Source organism: Ambystoma mexicanum, chromosome 8 (assembly GCF_040938575.1).
Source record: "Ambystoma mexicanum isolate Mex_15411 chromosome 8, UKY_AmexF1_1, whole genome shotgun sequence".
Taxonomy (NCBI): domain Eukaryota; kingdom Metazoa; phylum Chordata; class Amphibia; order Caudata; family Ambystomatidae; genus Ambystoma; species Ambystoma mexicanum.
The window spans coordinates 1,140,441,188-1,140,458,561 of NC_090929.1; the positions used below are offsets into that span (position 1 = coordinate 1,140,441,188).

Below are 17,374 nucleotides of genomic sequence, written 5' to 3' on the forward strand. Positions count from 1 at the left end.
ATATGGCTGTGGGAGGTGGCTTGCTGAGATTCAGAATATTACATTGTGGCAAATTGAATGTGAGCCGAGATTGAAAATCACAGTGACAAGAACTGTATCCATTGAGTATAACGGGACAAACCAAGTGCAGTTTGAGGTGTTAAACCAAATTATGAAAGACATTTTACAGTTAAATCAAAGTGTAGACTCATTACACATCACAAGAATACATTTAAAGAAAATAATAAATGAGTTTCTTACAAAAAGCGATGCCACTTGCCTTCCCTTACCTCAGAGTATAGAAAACAGTGTTTGTAGCTTCAAGGCATTTGCTATTTGTCACAGATTTTGGCAATGTCATTATTGAAAATACACGTACTACTTCAAGATGGCCGCCGTGGAGAGAGGACGTGCCTGAGCGCGCTCCGGCTCTCCCCTCCCGGGCCTACACAGCAGCCAGCCCACTAGCGGATCTCTCGATGAGGTAGTCGGAGGAAACGGTCCCCGGAAATCCGCAGACGAAGCCCCATATATGAGGGCCCATCGGTGCCACACACAACGGCGGACGGCGGTCAACCCCAGCGCGGCCGGAACACATTGGCGGACCCGCGGCTCCCTATCGATCCACACTCCGGGAGCAGCGGATGCGGAGCGGGACCCGACATCGAGCCCGCCCACCAGTGTCACAGAACACGAGACTCGTCCCCCGCGCCCACGGATTGAATCGGCGGGGGAATCTCGGAGGAAGGGACTCCCCCCCCCCCCCCCCCCCCCGGCGCGGGCCTCGGACGGGAAAAATACCCGAGACCGGCCACGGAGGCGACCCCAGCGCGGCTCCGCTTGAAGGGCGAGAGGAAGAAGCAGCCCCAGAGTCGGAGGCGGGGAAGCGACACTAGCGGGCGGACAAAATAATAAGACACACGCCCAAGCAGACCGAGGGAAAGGAGGGAGGCCTCGGCACGAACAACAAAAGGCACGGCGCCTGGAGCCACCACACTGGCCTCGATCTCCCCGCTCTCCGGGCCCCACACACATTGGGAAGAACGCAGCCCGTAGCCTGGCACTGTCTTAAGGTACGCGAGCGAACAGATTGAGGGGAGAGAGCAAAAGGCCCGCAACAAGAGTCATGGACCCCCGAAGCCGGGCACTCTAACCGTAATCTCCCCCGCTCCGAGAGCCCCCTCACACATTGGCAAGGGCACGGCCCTTGGGTGGTCACCGGCCACAGGCAACGTACGGAGAGGAGAAAAAGGGATCCTCCAAAGCGGCAAGATACAGTCATAAAGTGGGGAAGCTCCCCACCTCCACAGGGACCAGCCTCAGGTGGGGAGCGGACTCATACAGTTGTGACTCCCCCCGCTCTTAGGGGTAATAACAGGCGAACCCCGGTCTGAGAACCAGACGGATCGGGGACAGACGACTACGGAAGATCAGCAGAGGCCGCAGACCAAGAAACACGCTGACAGGGCCGGCCCCCATCGAGTAGCTTCCACGTGGAGGCATAAATGTCAAAATCCAGAGGGAAGCACGGATCAACCAACCCCTCAAACCAACCGACCAAGCAAGACCACAACCTGGCTCAATTCTGGGGGGGGACAAAGCAACCACGGACAAGGCGAAAACGCCCAAACGATCAAATAACGACCCGGGAATGAACCCCCCCCATGAAGACATGGCCACAAAAGAGGATCTGAAGATGTGGTTCGGGGAACTCCAAGCACAACTAATGGACTCAATGAATGCGCATCTGGATGCTATGAAGTCCGATTTCAAATCAGCCATGCAGGAATTAAAAACTGAAGTGTCAGGCCTGGGAGAAAGAACAGACACCTTGGAGAAGATTGTGCAGAACATGGAGGAAGAGACACAACAAGTTGCAGAAACACAGGACCACTTAGCCCGCCTAACGCACAACTTGGAAATCCAATGTGAAGACTTGGAAAACAGGTCACGAAGATCGAACATTAGAATAAAGAACGTGCCAGAGACGGTGGAAGAAAAAGATCTTAAGTCAGCGGTCCAGCATGTTTTCTCAGACATCCTAGACCACGACGAGGGAGAAGAAGTCCTGATAGATCGAATACACAGGGTGGGACCAAAAAGATCGACTCCCCAAAATGATCGCCCGAGAGATGTGTTGGTGGCCCTCACCAGTTACACACAAAAAGAGCGAGTGTTAAGAAAGGCCAGAACAATGGACTTCATTCGAATGAACGGGGAGGAAATACAGCTGTATCAGGATCTGGCATTGACAACGCTCCAGAAGAGAAGAGAAATGTCCCAGATAACGAAGGAGCTGACAGCCCGCCAAATTAGATACAAGTGGACATTTCCATTTGGCCTGCTGTTTATGTGGGAGGGCAAACAAAAAAGGATAACTTCACGGGAAGAAGGGCAAAGACTTATGAACCTGCAGGACCAAGACGAAGACCCCCCGCAGGCAAGCGGCTCAGCCCCCCCCGTTAAGACGACACGTATGGGATGGAAAACAATGAACAGGAGAGAGAGACGACCAGGCAGGAGGAAGTAACGCACAGGGGAACGTCTAGAATATCGGAGCAGAAGCAGGACACAGCAGCCATCGGGGACAGGACAGAGACAGTAAGAATCTGAGAGATCAAGACACAGGTGCCGGGAGGGGAGGGGGGGGGAGAGACACGGGAGGCCACTGAAGTCATGACGAAGGGTTTAGGATCCCCTTCAAAGTTATCCCTGAGTACGGTAGAGGGCTTGAGGCACGAGGCAACAAGCCGAGGTGCTAGTAGTAAATCATGCCATCCTCAGGGCAGTTGGGGCAGGGGGGGGAGGGAAACACGCCAGTTGGAGTTTGCGTGACTCAACGGGGGGAGGTAGGGGGAGCCGGGGACAGGGGAAACCCGGGGATAACTCTGAATTTGCAAAAAAGACGAGAGGATTTGTGGCACACTACCTAAAACGGGAAGACACATGGGGATAAAGATCCTGACACAGAATGTAAGGGGCCTAAACTACCCAGTCAAGCGTAAAAAAGTAGCACATTCCATTAAGCAGGGGGCATTTGACATTGTAATGCTCCAGGAGACACATATAAGGGCCCAAGACAAACATAAATTCCGCCTTAGGGGGTTCAACCAAATCTTTCAGGCAAACGCGCCAGAGAAAAGGGCTGGAGTTCTCATAGCGGTCAGAGAGTCCCTGCACGCACAAGTCAAGTTCTCATGGGGAGATAAACAGGGGAGAAGCCTAATAGTAATTATAACGATAGATGGCCGACCCCTGACATTGGCAACGGTATACGCCCCCAACACAGGCCAGGATGGCTTCATAAGAGAGGTCCTAGACAAAATAGATCAACAAGCCGCTGGAGAGGTAATACTGGGGGGGGACTTTAACATGGCGTGGGACTCATCCTTAGACAGATCAGGGCCCAGGAAACATAGTCAAGATGCCCCATCGAAAAACCTAAAGCAAAAAATTACGCACCTTGGTCTGGATGATGCTTGGCGCAATGCCAACCCAGAACGAAAAAGCTATACTTATTACTCGCACGTACATAATACGGCCTCGAGAATAGATTACCTCTGGGTGTCACTGAGCCTCCTAGGTAAGATAAAACAGATAGAGATTGAACCTATCACACTCTCGGACCATGCCCCTTTGTGGATGACCGTCATCTGGCCCACACATTATCCCAGGCTTTGGAGTTGGCGCCTCCCGGAGGACATAATAAGGGACCCAGTGATGGCGCAGAAGCTCAGGGAACATATCACAGATTTCTTGGCGGATAATGACCTCCCAGACACAAACAAAGACACAGTATGGGACGCTCTAAAGGCGGTAATAAGGGGACATCTAATAGCACTTAATGCACAGAGAAAAAAAAATGAACCACCAATGGGAAAAGGAACTAGAAGCACAAATAGGGGCGATCCAGGCAGAACTGATCCAGACTCCCACTAGGAAAATCATGCGTACATTAAGACACGTGCAGGGGCAGCACGAAAAAAGCGGAAAAGGCACTTCTATAAACAAAACAATGGTACTATGTAAAGGCGAATAAAGCTGATAAACTCCTAGCAAAACAATTGAAAAGTACCCTGCAGACGTGTACAATAAAAGCTTTAAAAGATGAGTCAGGCCAACTAAGGACCCAAACCTCTGAGATAGGGCAGGTACTTGAAAGGTTCTACCAAAAACTGTACACTACGGATCTCCCTAACAGAAATCTCCAAAAAGACTTTCTCGCCGGGATTCAACTCCCCGAACTGGGGGAGGAAGAGAGGCAAAACTTAGAAAAAGAAATTACAATAGAAGAGGTCAATGCAGCAATACAGTCCCTCCCCATGAACAAAGCACCGGGCCCGGATGGATATACCGCCCTCTTTTATAAAACATACAAAGACATCCTCGCTCCTGTACTCACGTCCCTATATAATACTTTCGGGGGGAAGGGATCAGTGACCCAAACCATGAACGAGGCAAAAGTACTGGTGTTCCATAAAAAGGGGAAGGAAGAACAATGCCCCACCGCCTACCGCCCCATTGCCCTAATAAATCTAGACGCAAAACTGTATACTAAAATATTAGCTGCTAGATTGGCGCCACTTCTCCCCACACTGATAAACCAGGATCAATCAGGCTTCGTCCCTAATCGGCAGACACACGACAACCTTCGTAGGGTCCTCCATTTGAAAAAATAGGCATTAAACAGACCCCAGCGGCACTGGTAGCTCTGGACGCGGAGAAAGCGTTCGACCGGGTGGAGTGGACATTTCTATTCCGGGTCCTAAAAAAAATGGGAATGGGTGAAAGATATATCGACATGATCCGGGTCAACTACAACTCACCGTCCATAAGAATAGCTGTGAATGGCGGATTGTCGAACAAAGTATACCTAGAAAGAGGGACGAAACAAGGGTGCCCACTTTCCCCCCTTTTATACGCTATCTATTTGGAACCCTTACTGGCGAAAATCAGGGTTATACCGGAGGTAAAGGGCATAGAAATGGCGGAACAGGAACACAAAGCTGTGGCATACGCAGATGACATGCTAGTAGCTATAGGAGACCCGGGGCGGTCCCTACCGCACCTAATGGAAGTTATAGGCAAATTTGGGGAGATCTTGGGATTAAAAATAACCAGGCAAAAATTAGACATACTGATCCTGGCAGGTAACAAAGAAGAAATCCGCGCAAGTGCGACAGATTGCCAATTGAAGGTAGCGACCACGGGTATCAAATATTTGGGAATCACTCTCACCAGGAAAATTGATGAACTTTACGCTCACAATTATCCCTTACTCATGGAAACTATTAAAAAAGATTTATTAAAATGGAACCCATTGGCGATTTCCTGGTGGGGTAGAATCACGGCGGTCAAGATGACCATACTCCCTAAACTATTGTACCTATTTCAGGCCCTCCCGATCAGACCCACCAGGGAGTTCTTTAGAGCTCTTAGGAAGGAGGTGTCCAAATATGTTTGGCAAAACAAAACCCCTCAAATCTCAAATGCGAACCTGACTGCGAATAGAGGGGAAGGTGGGTGCGCTATGCCACATTTTAAGAACTACTATGATGCAGCCCAACTGTGGGTATTAAGGGAATGGATCCCAGAGCGAGGGGAAAAAATCTGGGAGAGGCAGGATAGAGCGGTGGCAAGGACACCCACCAGGCATTTGCTATGGATTAACAATCGATTTAGACACGACAATACGCATTTCAGTGAGATACTGAAGACTACGCTGGGGGTGTGGGATGCAGCTACCCAAAAAGAAACCCATCTAAAGATCCCGCTCCATTTATGCCAATGTTTAGCAACCCAGAGTTCCCACCGGGAATGGAAATAGGCGCCTACAGTAAATGGGTAGAGGCCGGGTGCAAAATGGTGGGGGACGTGCAAGAGGACCAACAGATAAGGTAATTTGCGGACTGCACAACGCTTTTGAATCTAACACCAAAGGATCGATTTAAATATGAACAGCTCTGCCACTGGTTACGTACCCCACAAATAAAAGAAGCAATGTTTAGAGACCTGACCCCTTTTGAAAAGTACATTATGACGCAAACAGGCACCCGCAAATTTGTCTCGAATACATATAAATATATTAATGCACAAACGGAACCAACCACATGGCAATATATGAAAAGGTGGGAGAAAACCCTGGGCTATACCCTCTCCAGGGATAGATGGGAGTATATCTGGCGTCAGATTCCAAAATTGACGAGAGCCATCCAAAATAGAGAAATGTGGGTGAAAATAATGTTACAATGGCACTACACCCCAGAGAGACTACACACAATGTTTGCCAACTCCCAGAACAGGTGCTGGAGGGAATATGGGGGACAAGGGGATTGGCGACACATCTGGTGGGATTGCCCTAAATTGAGCACCTATTGCGGGGAAATTAAGGCCCAAATGCATAAAATGTTCCCGGGGATAGACCACCTGGGGGTCGAGGTATGGCTGGGGGGCCTATGGGACCACAAGGATAAAACTCTCAACACCTCGCAGAAGAGGAACTTTATGGGTCTGCTGATAGAGGCATGGTTGGAGTTGGCACATAACTGGAAAAATAAAAATCCGCCGTCAGCAGTATACTGGACGCGTAGGGTGTGGACACATCTAGCTATGGAACGGCTAACATATAACATCCAAGGAGAACATGGGAAGTTTAGAAAGGATTGGGGACAAGCGATAGAATCCCTCCATGTGGACTACAAGGATCAATGGTGCCCGCACACAATAAGGATACTGGATCTATTCTCGTGAAGAGGAACCACAATTTAGCGAGAATTCTGCATGGACGGAGTTATCCCGGAAGGGGTGGGAGTTGGTTTTCATTATGTTCTGATTGCTACTTCATGTAAAATTAATAAAATATATTGTTTTAAAAAAAAGAAAATACACTTACTGTATTTAAAATGTGGTTTCACTTTTCAAATTCATACAGTATTTCTTGACTTTAGTTTCCTACTTGCCGGAGAAATCCTAATCCTCACATTTTTGCAAGCATTTCACAAAATATCACCTCAGCCCCTCGCAGGGTTCTTTTTCTCCTCATCCTTTCGCCCCCTCCAGTTAGCATCTTTTATCACAACTTTGAAACCTGCACATTTGGAAATATCCCACAGAAAGACTACCCAAACCTCATTGTAACTTCTCCAACTGATCTGGAGCTCTACATCAAGTTCATTAACTGGGAAGAAGCCCTCAGACAAGGTTCTATGTGAAAAGACCTCATTTTAAAAGGTCTCAAGAGAAAAAGACCGATTTATAATGCCCAATTTTCTTCTGATTGTAAAAACAGCACTGTAAATGTCTTTTTCTCTTGAGACCTTCAAAATGTGGGTTTAAAAAAACGAAATATTGGGGGGGGTTCAGCCCGAGCCCCCATTGTTCCTCCAAGCCCCCCACCATCTACCGCTGGATTACAGCCCCCTCCCCGCACCCCACACCTCCCACCCAAATCAAAACACATACATATACACACACACATCAACACACACACACACTTACCTGTTCTCTTCGCCCTCCGCTTCTAGGTCCCGCAGAGCCTGTCAGTCCCTGCGCACACTCGTGTGTGGCAGGGGCGTGACAGTTTGATTTAGAAATACCGCTCTGAGCGAACACAGAGCGGTCTTTCTAAATCGGTCTTTTAGTGAAAAGAACTTTATAAAAAGATCTTTTCACTTAGGACCCTCATACATATCAAAAATGAGATCACTGCACATCTCAGCATCTCTGTCACCTTTAACGCCATTAGGTTCACACACTAATGCATCTATGAAAAAGCACCAAATAGCTCAAAAACAAACTACAATGCTACATTCCTAGTCTGCCCTACAACTATATGACAAAAATATTTGATCCCAAGCAATTGCAGCAGTTTGAAAGGATGCAGGAAAGTCATGCTCTATGGACCTTGACTATGGAATGTGTCTGCTCTGCTCCTCCATTGAACGTCCTTAAAAAGGCAGCTATCTACCCTTCAGAAAACATCTGTACTGATCCAGCTCTTGCAATCAATTCCCCGGCTACAAAGTTCCTTCTTGTTGGTTCGGCTCAAGCCACACATAACAAATGTACTTATGTATTAATTCATACCAGCAGTTGTATATTGAATATCTAAAAGGACTATTGAACTTACTCCTCTTTCTTGAGAAGTTCATGTTCAGACTCGGTGAGACGCTGCTTCAGTCCAGCAATCAATTCAACAGCAACATCGACCTGCCTGTTCAATGCTCTCTCTCTTTGCTGAACTTCTTGTTTTCTCTGGGATAGTTGCAAAAATGCTGACTGAATATCCAGTAGCTCTGCAGTCTTTCTGGAAAGTTCCTTGGCAAGTTTGTCAATCCTCTTCTCTGTCTTTTCTGCAGAGTCAACTATTCCTTTTCCATGAGAATCAGTAGTTCTCGTACCATTAGTTTGAAACTGAGTCATGGAATTTTGACTCGTTAATGAGACTCCAGATTGCCTATGTAACAGGAAATGGGAATGATTTTTAGTTGCTATATCAAGTAATCGCTTATTTTTCAAATTTTCCGATGACTGTTCAAAAAGTTGAACTGATGAATATGTGTTAGCATTGTTGATGTTAGCAATGGTTTGCTGAACCAAAGCTTCTGAGCATGGTACCTTGTCATTTGCTTTAAGGGAGGAAAATAAAGGGACCCTTTCTGAGTGATTTCTATTTTCAAATCTATGATTGTAGTCCAGATGGGCTGATAAGCAAGACAGGTTTCTGAACCGGGCATGATCCCCACATTGTGGGCAACGGAAAGGTTTGTACTCAGCAGAATTTTCAAACATCTCCTGTCGGGCAGCTTTTTTGCCTTCTAATGATTTCTGTTGCATTGTGTAGTTTCCCAAAACCTAACAAAAAAAAGAAAAAGTTCAGAACCAAAGTGAATACAGTTCTTATTTATTAACAGAATATAATGCACTCCATTATGTCTCATAGTAACAATATTAAGCACCTTTTTCTATTATATTTAACTATAGTAACACAGAGAAGGCAGTGGCAAACATAGAGAATAGTATGAGATTCTGGGCTAAGCTCCCTTTGGCCTTGGTAGGGCATTGTTGAAGATGCTGGTATTGCTGAGGTTGTTACACTTTTTCGGGAACATACAGTATACGATACCCAAGAGATTCTTCGTTAAACTTCAAAGCATATGTAGAGGGTTCATGTGGCACAATACCAGGAATAGAATAGCCCTGTGGAAACTGCAGAACATGTATGATAAAGGGGGCATAAATAGCCCAACTTTGAGGTCTATTATTGGGCCAGTCAACTACAATATGTGGCTAGGTGGTTAACGGAAAACTCAACATCGGATTCCATATTGTTGACGTCTGAATGTGCTCTGTTCTTTTTGAAAGAATGGATATGGCTGTCAAAACCAGAACTAAAAGGGTGTACGAGGATGTTAGAACAGGGATGGAAGATGTGGCGTAAGGCTTGCGAGGTCATGGTGAACCCGACCCCATGTTCTATCTATTTGTCTATTTGGTTATTTCTTATGCGCACCAGGCAGAATGAACTGCATTTGGGCGCAGTTGTTAACTACAGATCGGCTTTTAACTGTGAGGCACTGTACTTGCCCTTACTACTTGGATTCACTTAAATACGAAGGTTTTAAGTTCTTTTCTGAAGCCTTCTGGTGAAGTGCATGATCGTATGGCAATTGGTAGCTGGTTCCATAGCTTTGGGCCAAACACAGAGAACCTCCTGTCCCCCTTCAAAGTGCGTTTGGACCGAGGAACGTCCGCCAAAAGTTTATCTCCTGACCAGAGGTCTCTGGTTGGCTGGTAGTGGTGGATTCTGGTGTTCAAATATCTAGGTGCGAGTTTATAAAAGCATTTATACATAAGACACGCAACCTTGAATTTAACTCGATCCTCCACCATAAGCCAATGGAGTACTCTCCGAGATGTTGAGACATGATCCCTTTTCTCCAGGTGTGCAATTAGTCTGACTGCCGCATTCTGAGCCCTCTGGAGTCTCAACATCTGTTTCACTGGAATACCTGTCATCAGACTATTACAGTAGTCGAGGTGGGAATTTACCAGTGCTCCTACGACCACAGAATGATCTTGGGGTGCTATGAAGGGGAGTACGTTCCTAAGCATACGCAAGGAATAGTACACAGCTTTTACTTTGGCCCCTACCTGGGCCTCACTGGCCAGATTCTCTTGCCATGTGCACCCAAGGTTTTTCACTGTCTTCGAGAACGGGATATCTTCACCCAGGATCTGTGGTATTATATTTTGTTCTTCACTTCCCTTTTTTGTCTCTGATCTAAATAGTATTACCTCTGTTTTAGCTGCATTAATCTGCAGCTGGTTACATGCCATCCATTTTTTTATATCTTGCATGCACCGGTCAATCCCTTCAAATGCCTCGGACAAATTGTCTGTCTCCACATAAATCTGCGTGTCATCGGCATATGAATGGAATCGTAAACCGTGTTTTCTCAAAATATCAAACAGTGGTTGGATATACAGGTTAAAGATCAGAGGTGAGAGCACTGAGCCTTGGGGTACTCCACATCTCAGCCGTATTAGCTCTGAGAGGAAGGCTCCTAGCATCACCTGCTGGGTTCTACTGGGTTCTATCCTGCAGGAAGGAGTCAAACCAGTCCACCACTACTTTAGCAGCTCTCCCTAATTTTTCGATCCATTGAAGGACGGTCTTATGGTTGATCGTGTCGAACGCCGCAGACAGGTCAAGCATCAATAATATTTTAGAGCTTCCCCTATCTGCAGCTTCCAGTAGTTCTCGGCAAGTGCCGCTAGTGGCATTGACCGGAGTGTACGAGCAAGTGAGGAAGACAATTCGTAAGCACTGGGAACTGGTAGGCATTGCAACACTGGGAGATGTATGGCAAGATGGGAAGGTAATGGAATTTTACGTACTGGTGGAAGCAACAGGTCTACACACAGGGCAGTATATTACTTACACCAGACTGGTACGGCGGGTGAAAGAGACATGGTCCAAAATAGCACTGGAAGACCAACCCGACACGGCCATAGAAACGATCTATGATATCTCAGAGGGTGGGCACGAGGTCTCTCGGATCTATGAACTGCTGATGTCCAGGGTGGACAAGGAGGTGACCCAGCTGAGACGGGACTGGGAAGAGGAAGCCGGGGAACCCATGAACGACGGGCTGTAGGTGAGGGTTCAGAGATACCACAAAAAAGTGTCCAGGAATGCAAGGCTCCAACAGATCCAGCTATATGTTACACACAGAGCGTACATGACCCCCCAGAGGATCGCTCGATTCAAGAACGCAGGAATACAAACATGTCCCAAATGTGGGGAAGTGAACGTAGGGATGATGCACATGTTCTGGGCATGCCTGCATATTGGAAAATTCTGGGGAGAAGTAGCCCACCACTTAACCGATAAAGCGATCACGCTAGATGTGGAATCTGTGTGGGCATGCATGGTAGGGGGGTTTCTAGACCACGCAAACTGAAACACGTGAGTAAACTCAAGGACTTGGCCTATATACTTGCCAAGCGCAGAATAGCCATGGGTTGGGAAGCAAACAATAGACCAACGGTAGAGGTTTGGTGGCATGATCTCCAGAAATGGGCAGAAGTGGAAACGGCAGTGTGGAATGTGGCGACCAATAGGGGGGGGGTGAGGAAGCGGCATCTCTGATGGCCTGGAGACACTTAGTGACCACACTGTCTGGGTCCTCCCAGGCCTGCCTAAGCGAACATGATTCCTCCAAGAATACAGAGGGGGAGGTACCCCTAAAGGAAACACCGCCGGATGGCAAAGTGGAGTAGGCTCGAGTTGGGGGGAGAGGGGGATTAATGGGGAGGCAGTGGACATTTCACGATGTTTTATATGATGCTTGAAGCTACACGTCATCCACTGTTGGGTTTGTTGTTTGTTGATTGGTTGTTGTAAAAGTTAATACAAAGTGTTTAAAAAAAAATTATATATATATATGTATATATCTGGGATACATTACTCACCGTAATCGTATTTCTGATGCTTGTAACTGCTTAGATTCACATGCTGTGCATAGGCCGACATCTAGTGGAAGCTGCGGAGTATTACAGTTTGTTTTTCGAAACTCGAAAATGGGTAGTAGTGGTGTGGGTAGCGCTCGTGTCGCCGGGTGTGTTCCCCATAATTGCCCTGCCAGACAATCTTCCGAGGTCGGGGACTTGCGCTTGGGCGTCTTTCAACACCTCTGTGCCCATGCCGTCTGAAAGTACGGCGTTGTTGCCATCACTGAAGGCACCCTCCGCTTCCATGGGCTCGGTGGGGCCAACGTTTCGTCGAGCAGCCCTTTAGTGTTTTCGCCTTGAACAGGCTACAGGCTCTGCAGTTCGCCTCAGGGTGATCCCTCGGTAAGCAGAGGTTACATGTGGCGTGTTTGTCAACCCAAGGATACCTGCGGTTGCACTTGGGGCAAAATTTAAATGGAGTGCTCTCCATATGCACCTATGGCAGTGGGCTAGTGTGTGTAGGAAATAATAAGAGTGTAGAGTATGTTTCCACCCCCACTCTCCCTACTTGCAGGGCCGAGGCCAGAGGCCTTCCGAGGCCCAAAGTCTGTCGTGCAGCTCTCGACGGTTGTTTGTTCATCGGACCGGCGTCGATCTTCGATGTCTCGACGTAGGAGTGAAAGAACGGGGAAATTAATATTGATTTTTTGCAAAATGGCTGAAAGCCAGGGAGCTCCGTGCAATGCTTCCGATGAGTATGGCGGAAAAAAAACAATCTGAGGGTCCTACACGCGTGAGGGATCATGGGTGCAGTGGACGTCACACTAGGGATTACTAGAGTATTACTGGCACGCCCTGTGTCGACGCCCATTTTCGAGTTTCGAAAAACAAACAGTAATACTCCACAGCTTCCACTAGATGTCGGTCTACGCACAGCATGTGATGTAAGCAGATTCTACAAGCCTCAGAAATATATATATATTTAATGATCGATTTCTTCTTTATGCATATTTGTACCATTTTGCCTAATTGCATTCTGACATATAGAATAAGTGCTTTTGAAATTGAGAGTAAGTACAGTAACCTACTGCAACATCCGCAGTGGGTATATTGAAACTATGGGCAAATTGATCTGAATCCAGCTTTAAAACAATGTAAACTGATTATATGTCTCTTTTAATCTGATCCACCACAGTAAGTGTGTATTAACACCATAACATGTTGATCCACCACTAATGCAATACGTTTCATCAATATATAAGAAATCAAGGCCTTATTTCAATATTGATACATGGTTCAATTATGTTTGTGCCCGCATCTTTGGAAAAATGCTCCTGATTGGATTATTTGTAAGGTAATGTGGGCTTGTTTGTCAATTTTACTTTATCACAACTTTCCAACACATCACACTTTTGAAACAATACTTGTTGCTGGAAAGCAAAAGTTTGCTTTTTTGCAATTCATTGAGCACCAAAAGCCTCTCCCATATTTCAACATTGAATTATATAGCTATTTAGGTATCATTTGAAGGTACTAGTGGCACTGATTGGCAACCCTTGTGACAGCAAATTAATCTACTGATCTACTAATAATTACTTCAGGGGCTGTTAAATGCAGGCCATATTTGCCAGTTATCAGTCAATGTTCCAGACATGTTGCACCTTTGATTTGTTAATAAACATTGTTTGCAGTGACCAATGACTTGCATAATGACATTCCATGTAATTTCAGGGATGGGAAAAAGGTCAGGAGATTACACTTCCATTCCTGTATCATTTTGAGAGAAATGATGGCATGGTTTAGCCTTGGTCACATATCTCTTATCTTACCTGAATCACTCATTGTATATCTGGCAAAACTTGATGCGGTTGACATCAGCATAACTATGTTTCTTCATAATGCAGCACCGACATGAAGATTAGTAACCCATGAAATGGGTGATGAATTAGACAAATGGCTTCACTATATGTCTGTTGATAGTATCAGATGAAATGGTACATTATTTTGTTTCAGTCATATTATGGGTTCTGTAAGGAACTCATGGGGCAACAGTAAAGATAGACACAAGTGATCCCAGTTCAAGAGTGTTTATTAAACTGTATAAATGGGTGAGAAAAATGCCTAATCTAAAACCTAAATCTAAAATAGGAGCAAGCCACACCCATCAAATAAGAATAAGTCAAATAAAAAGGTCCTATACTAAAGTAAACTATTGCCAATCCTTACCGCTAAATTACAAAATAGTGTGGGATAATGTTCACCAGAAAAGAAAGAAGTGTTCACAAAATTATAAGTCAGGATGGTATAACTGGGTCTCCCTTCCCCACGTTTTTAGCACAGGATACGGTGGGAGTCTTGAGCGCAGCACACTACTGGGCTTCTCCAGCACGAGCTTGCTTCCGTTTCCAAAATATCAGGGCCTTCTGGGGCCAAGTTTCTTTTACGCCAAGTCTCTAGCCTCAGACAGCCTGATGCACTATAAACAACAAACACAAAGTTACTTTCAGTAATCTTCCTGTCAGGTGATTTCCTCTCACACGTGGATTCTCCTCAACCAGGCTCCGATCCATTTTGTAACATTGCCATTTTCACACAGTTCACTTATTCATAATACCTTGCTAGATTCACTTCCCTTAGTTTCTAGCCCCCAGTCAGGCTTTCTCTTAAGCCCCCATTCAGACTTTCCGTATTTACTGTTCGTACGCCATTTCCCTCAGTCGGGCGCACAGAGCTGTTTCACAATATCAAAACATTGGTAATGGGTTAAGGACTTTCGATTGTAGAAGGGATTTTGGCTCAACCCTTGTATGACCACGTTAACTATTTATTCTGGCCTTTCCTACGGCCTCTTGTAACTATAATATTAACAAGAAAGGGGTTCCAGCCAGAGTCTTTCGAATGGACGCCCACATGGCGCTGGACCACTCTGCAGCTGGTCTTTCTCTGGGCTTTAAAAGTTCACTAGCACACACGTTCTTTGTACATAATAAATTGCCGTTTGCAATCTTTGCTCAACAGCGTCCGGTTTACTATTAGTTCTCCCTGCGACTCACCGATCGTGCTGCCCTCCTTGTCGTTTGTCTCTGGAGTCAAGGGCGGTACCAAGGTAGCAAGTGCACCTCCCTGCATTGGTTATCAGTGCAGCAGGGTTCAGTACACCATAGACTTCTGTTACGCCACACATCAGCTGTAGTTCCCGGTCTTATGATTCCTTTTACTGAGGCTTCATGGGTTTTGGTCGAAAAGGGCAAGGACACACCCCTCCTTGTTGCCCTTTCTGGTCTTGCCCTCTTTCTTCTCTATTTGAAATGCCATCCTGGAATAGCTGCTTCCTGGTGAGTTTGTCCTCGCTCAAAGGGTGCTCTCGTGCTCCGCCTTTTATCCTTGTGGGGAAGGGAAAGGGCCATCAAGGTGTGTGTGTAGTTATTGTCATTTGCCTGACTCTGCCTGACCCTTGTATTGGGACGTCAGATAAATGGCTCTGGTATTAGTCTGTTGTCTTTCACAGTTAAAGAAAGTGTTTGTGTTGGAAAAGGGGGTATAACTTCTAAATATCCTATGAGTTAGGATGGGGAAAAGGTGTTATAAGTAAGGGGGTACCGTGTCTCGCCCATCGGTGTCCCACTTCCAATCCCTGAAGACCCCCATCCAGGTGATCCTCCCCCACTGGTTCACCCCCAGGAACTGAATCCAATAGTGATGGCTGTGTCCTGGCCACCTGGATGACAGATCGCCAGGGACTAGCGGGTGAGACATTTCCAGGTTTGTCACAGTTCTGAGACACTTGCAACACTGGGGAGAAAATGTCTAAATGGAGTAGGACAACATCCATCCCTGATAAAAGCACACTTCACAAGACCGAGATGAATCCTGTCCTGGCAATCTTCAATGCTACAAAAGAACTCTACGTCACAAAGATATATTCAGGGTCTTACTCCAGTAATCATTTTTTTAAATAATAAAATTAATTTAAACTGCCCAAGCTGTAAGTCATGAATGGCTTGTCTTAACATACTGGCTTCAGAAGAGTATGTATGTCTACATCTATGGGATTATAAAGCGCAAACTCAGCTGTGAGGCAACAGAATGCTATGTTATATAGAGGGCACACCCATGAGGTTAAAGGTTTGGTGCATGGGAAGCAGAAGTAGCTGGAATTTGGGCTAAAAGCAGGGGGGACTCTGGAAGAGGAATAGTAAGATTGAATGGAGCATTCAATCACTAGTGAGATGTTTTGAAATATAGGGTGTTCTGGACATTCTGAAGTGTAGGATGTAGGGAGCTAGGCGTATGTGCATTTGTAACTAGTTACAGAGCGGGTATATCTTTTTTTGCTCCAGCAGTTCTTTTCTTTCCATTTTGCCGATGTCGTGGTTTCTGGTGGAGAGGTGGCCATTGGAGACTTTCTTAGACCAGCTGGAGAGGTAGAGTCAAAACTTCTAAACTCTATACATTTGTTACCACATATAGCCTGAATCGTCCCCCACAACTGCAAACAACATACTGTCACCATGCAAACATAACATTGCACGTATGACATCACCACAAAGTCAACCCCACAATTTAATCTGACTCGTACTGCTCAGAAATGGTTCACAGTTACAACATTCCATTAACCACCCCACCACTGCTCAGAAGATTCCAGATAACAAGGGATAATAATACAAACACATTTAACATTATGGCATTATGGCATTATTTATTATCTTATCCTTTGCTGAGGTGTCTCTACTGCTCACCATGTATTACACCACTATGAATAAAACCTTAATTAGAACACAGAAGCAGAATATCAAATTCAGATGGGAAATAATAACATTCTTGGTAACAGCATATCTGGTAGCAACAAACTGTTCACAAACCAAGGAAAGGTACTCCATTAATTAATTTAAGGTACCACAAAGTTCCTTTTATCGAGTGTCTTGACAGGAAAGCAATACTTTGTAAGAGAATTTCGTGCACCTCCTAATAGATTGGATGCATGTTTGTTTCCAGCTTGACCCCCCCATTCCGTAAGTAGGAGCCCAGAGTGTTGAGTCTTCATATGAGCTAGGCACCTGTAGGACACCAAGAATAGGGAACCACTTCATTTTTTCAGTTTTAGGGTATGGATGGCAGCAGTAACCTATGACACACACAAAACGATGGGCATGGACGTTCAAAAAGAGAAGGGGATAGTCTGAAGAGAAGTGGCTCATACACATAAGGAACATGTGCAGTTTATCAGATAAACCACCAAAAGCAGCCAATAGCCATAGTAATGATTGTGCGTTGCTCTGCCTTCTACCCTTCCATCCCTGTCCACACCACGCCGATCATTGACTCCTTTCAGCTGGCGGTAGGGAAAATAAAGTGCCACCTTGCATGACCAGATCAGCACTTGCCCATGTAAGACAGAGAAAAATACCTGCATAAGGGCAAGCCCACGCAAGGCCACAAA

General features: G+C 46.0%; 1 protein-coding gene across 4 annotated transcripts in view; it reads right to left on the minus strand.

Annotated features, from left to right (window-relative positions):
• The window catches only part of ZNF365 (zinc finger protein 365), a 563,327-nt gene that overhangs the window by 386,005 nt on the left and 159,948 nt on the right, over window positions 1–17,374 (minus strand). For all 4 annotated transcript variants that reach the window (XM_069611199.1, XM_069611196.1, XM_069611198.1 and 1 more), the window contains one exon: window positions 8,108–8,832. In XM_069611199.1, coding sequence (XP_069467300.1) covers window positions 8,108–8,814 — 707 coding nt within the window. In that variant the 5' untranslated portion in view covers window positions 8,815–8,832. The remainder of the gene's footprint in view (window positions 1–8,107; window positions 8,833–17,374) is intronic.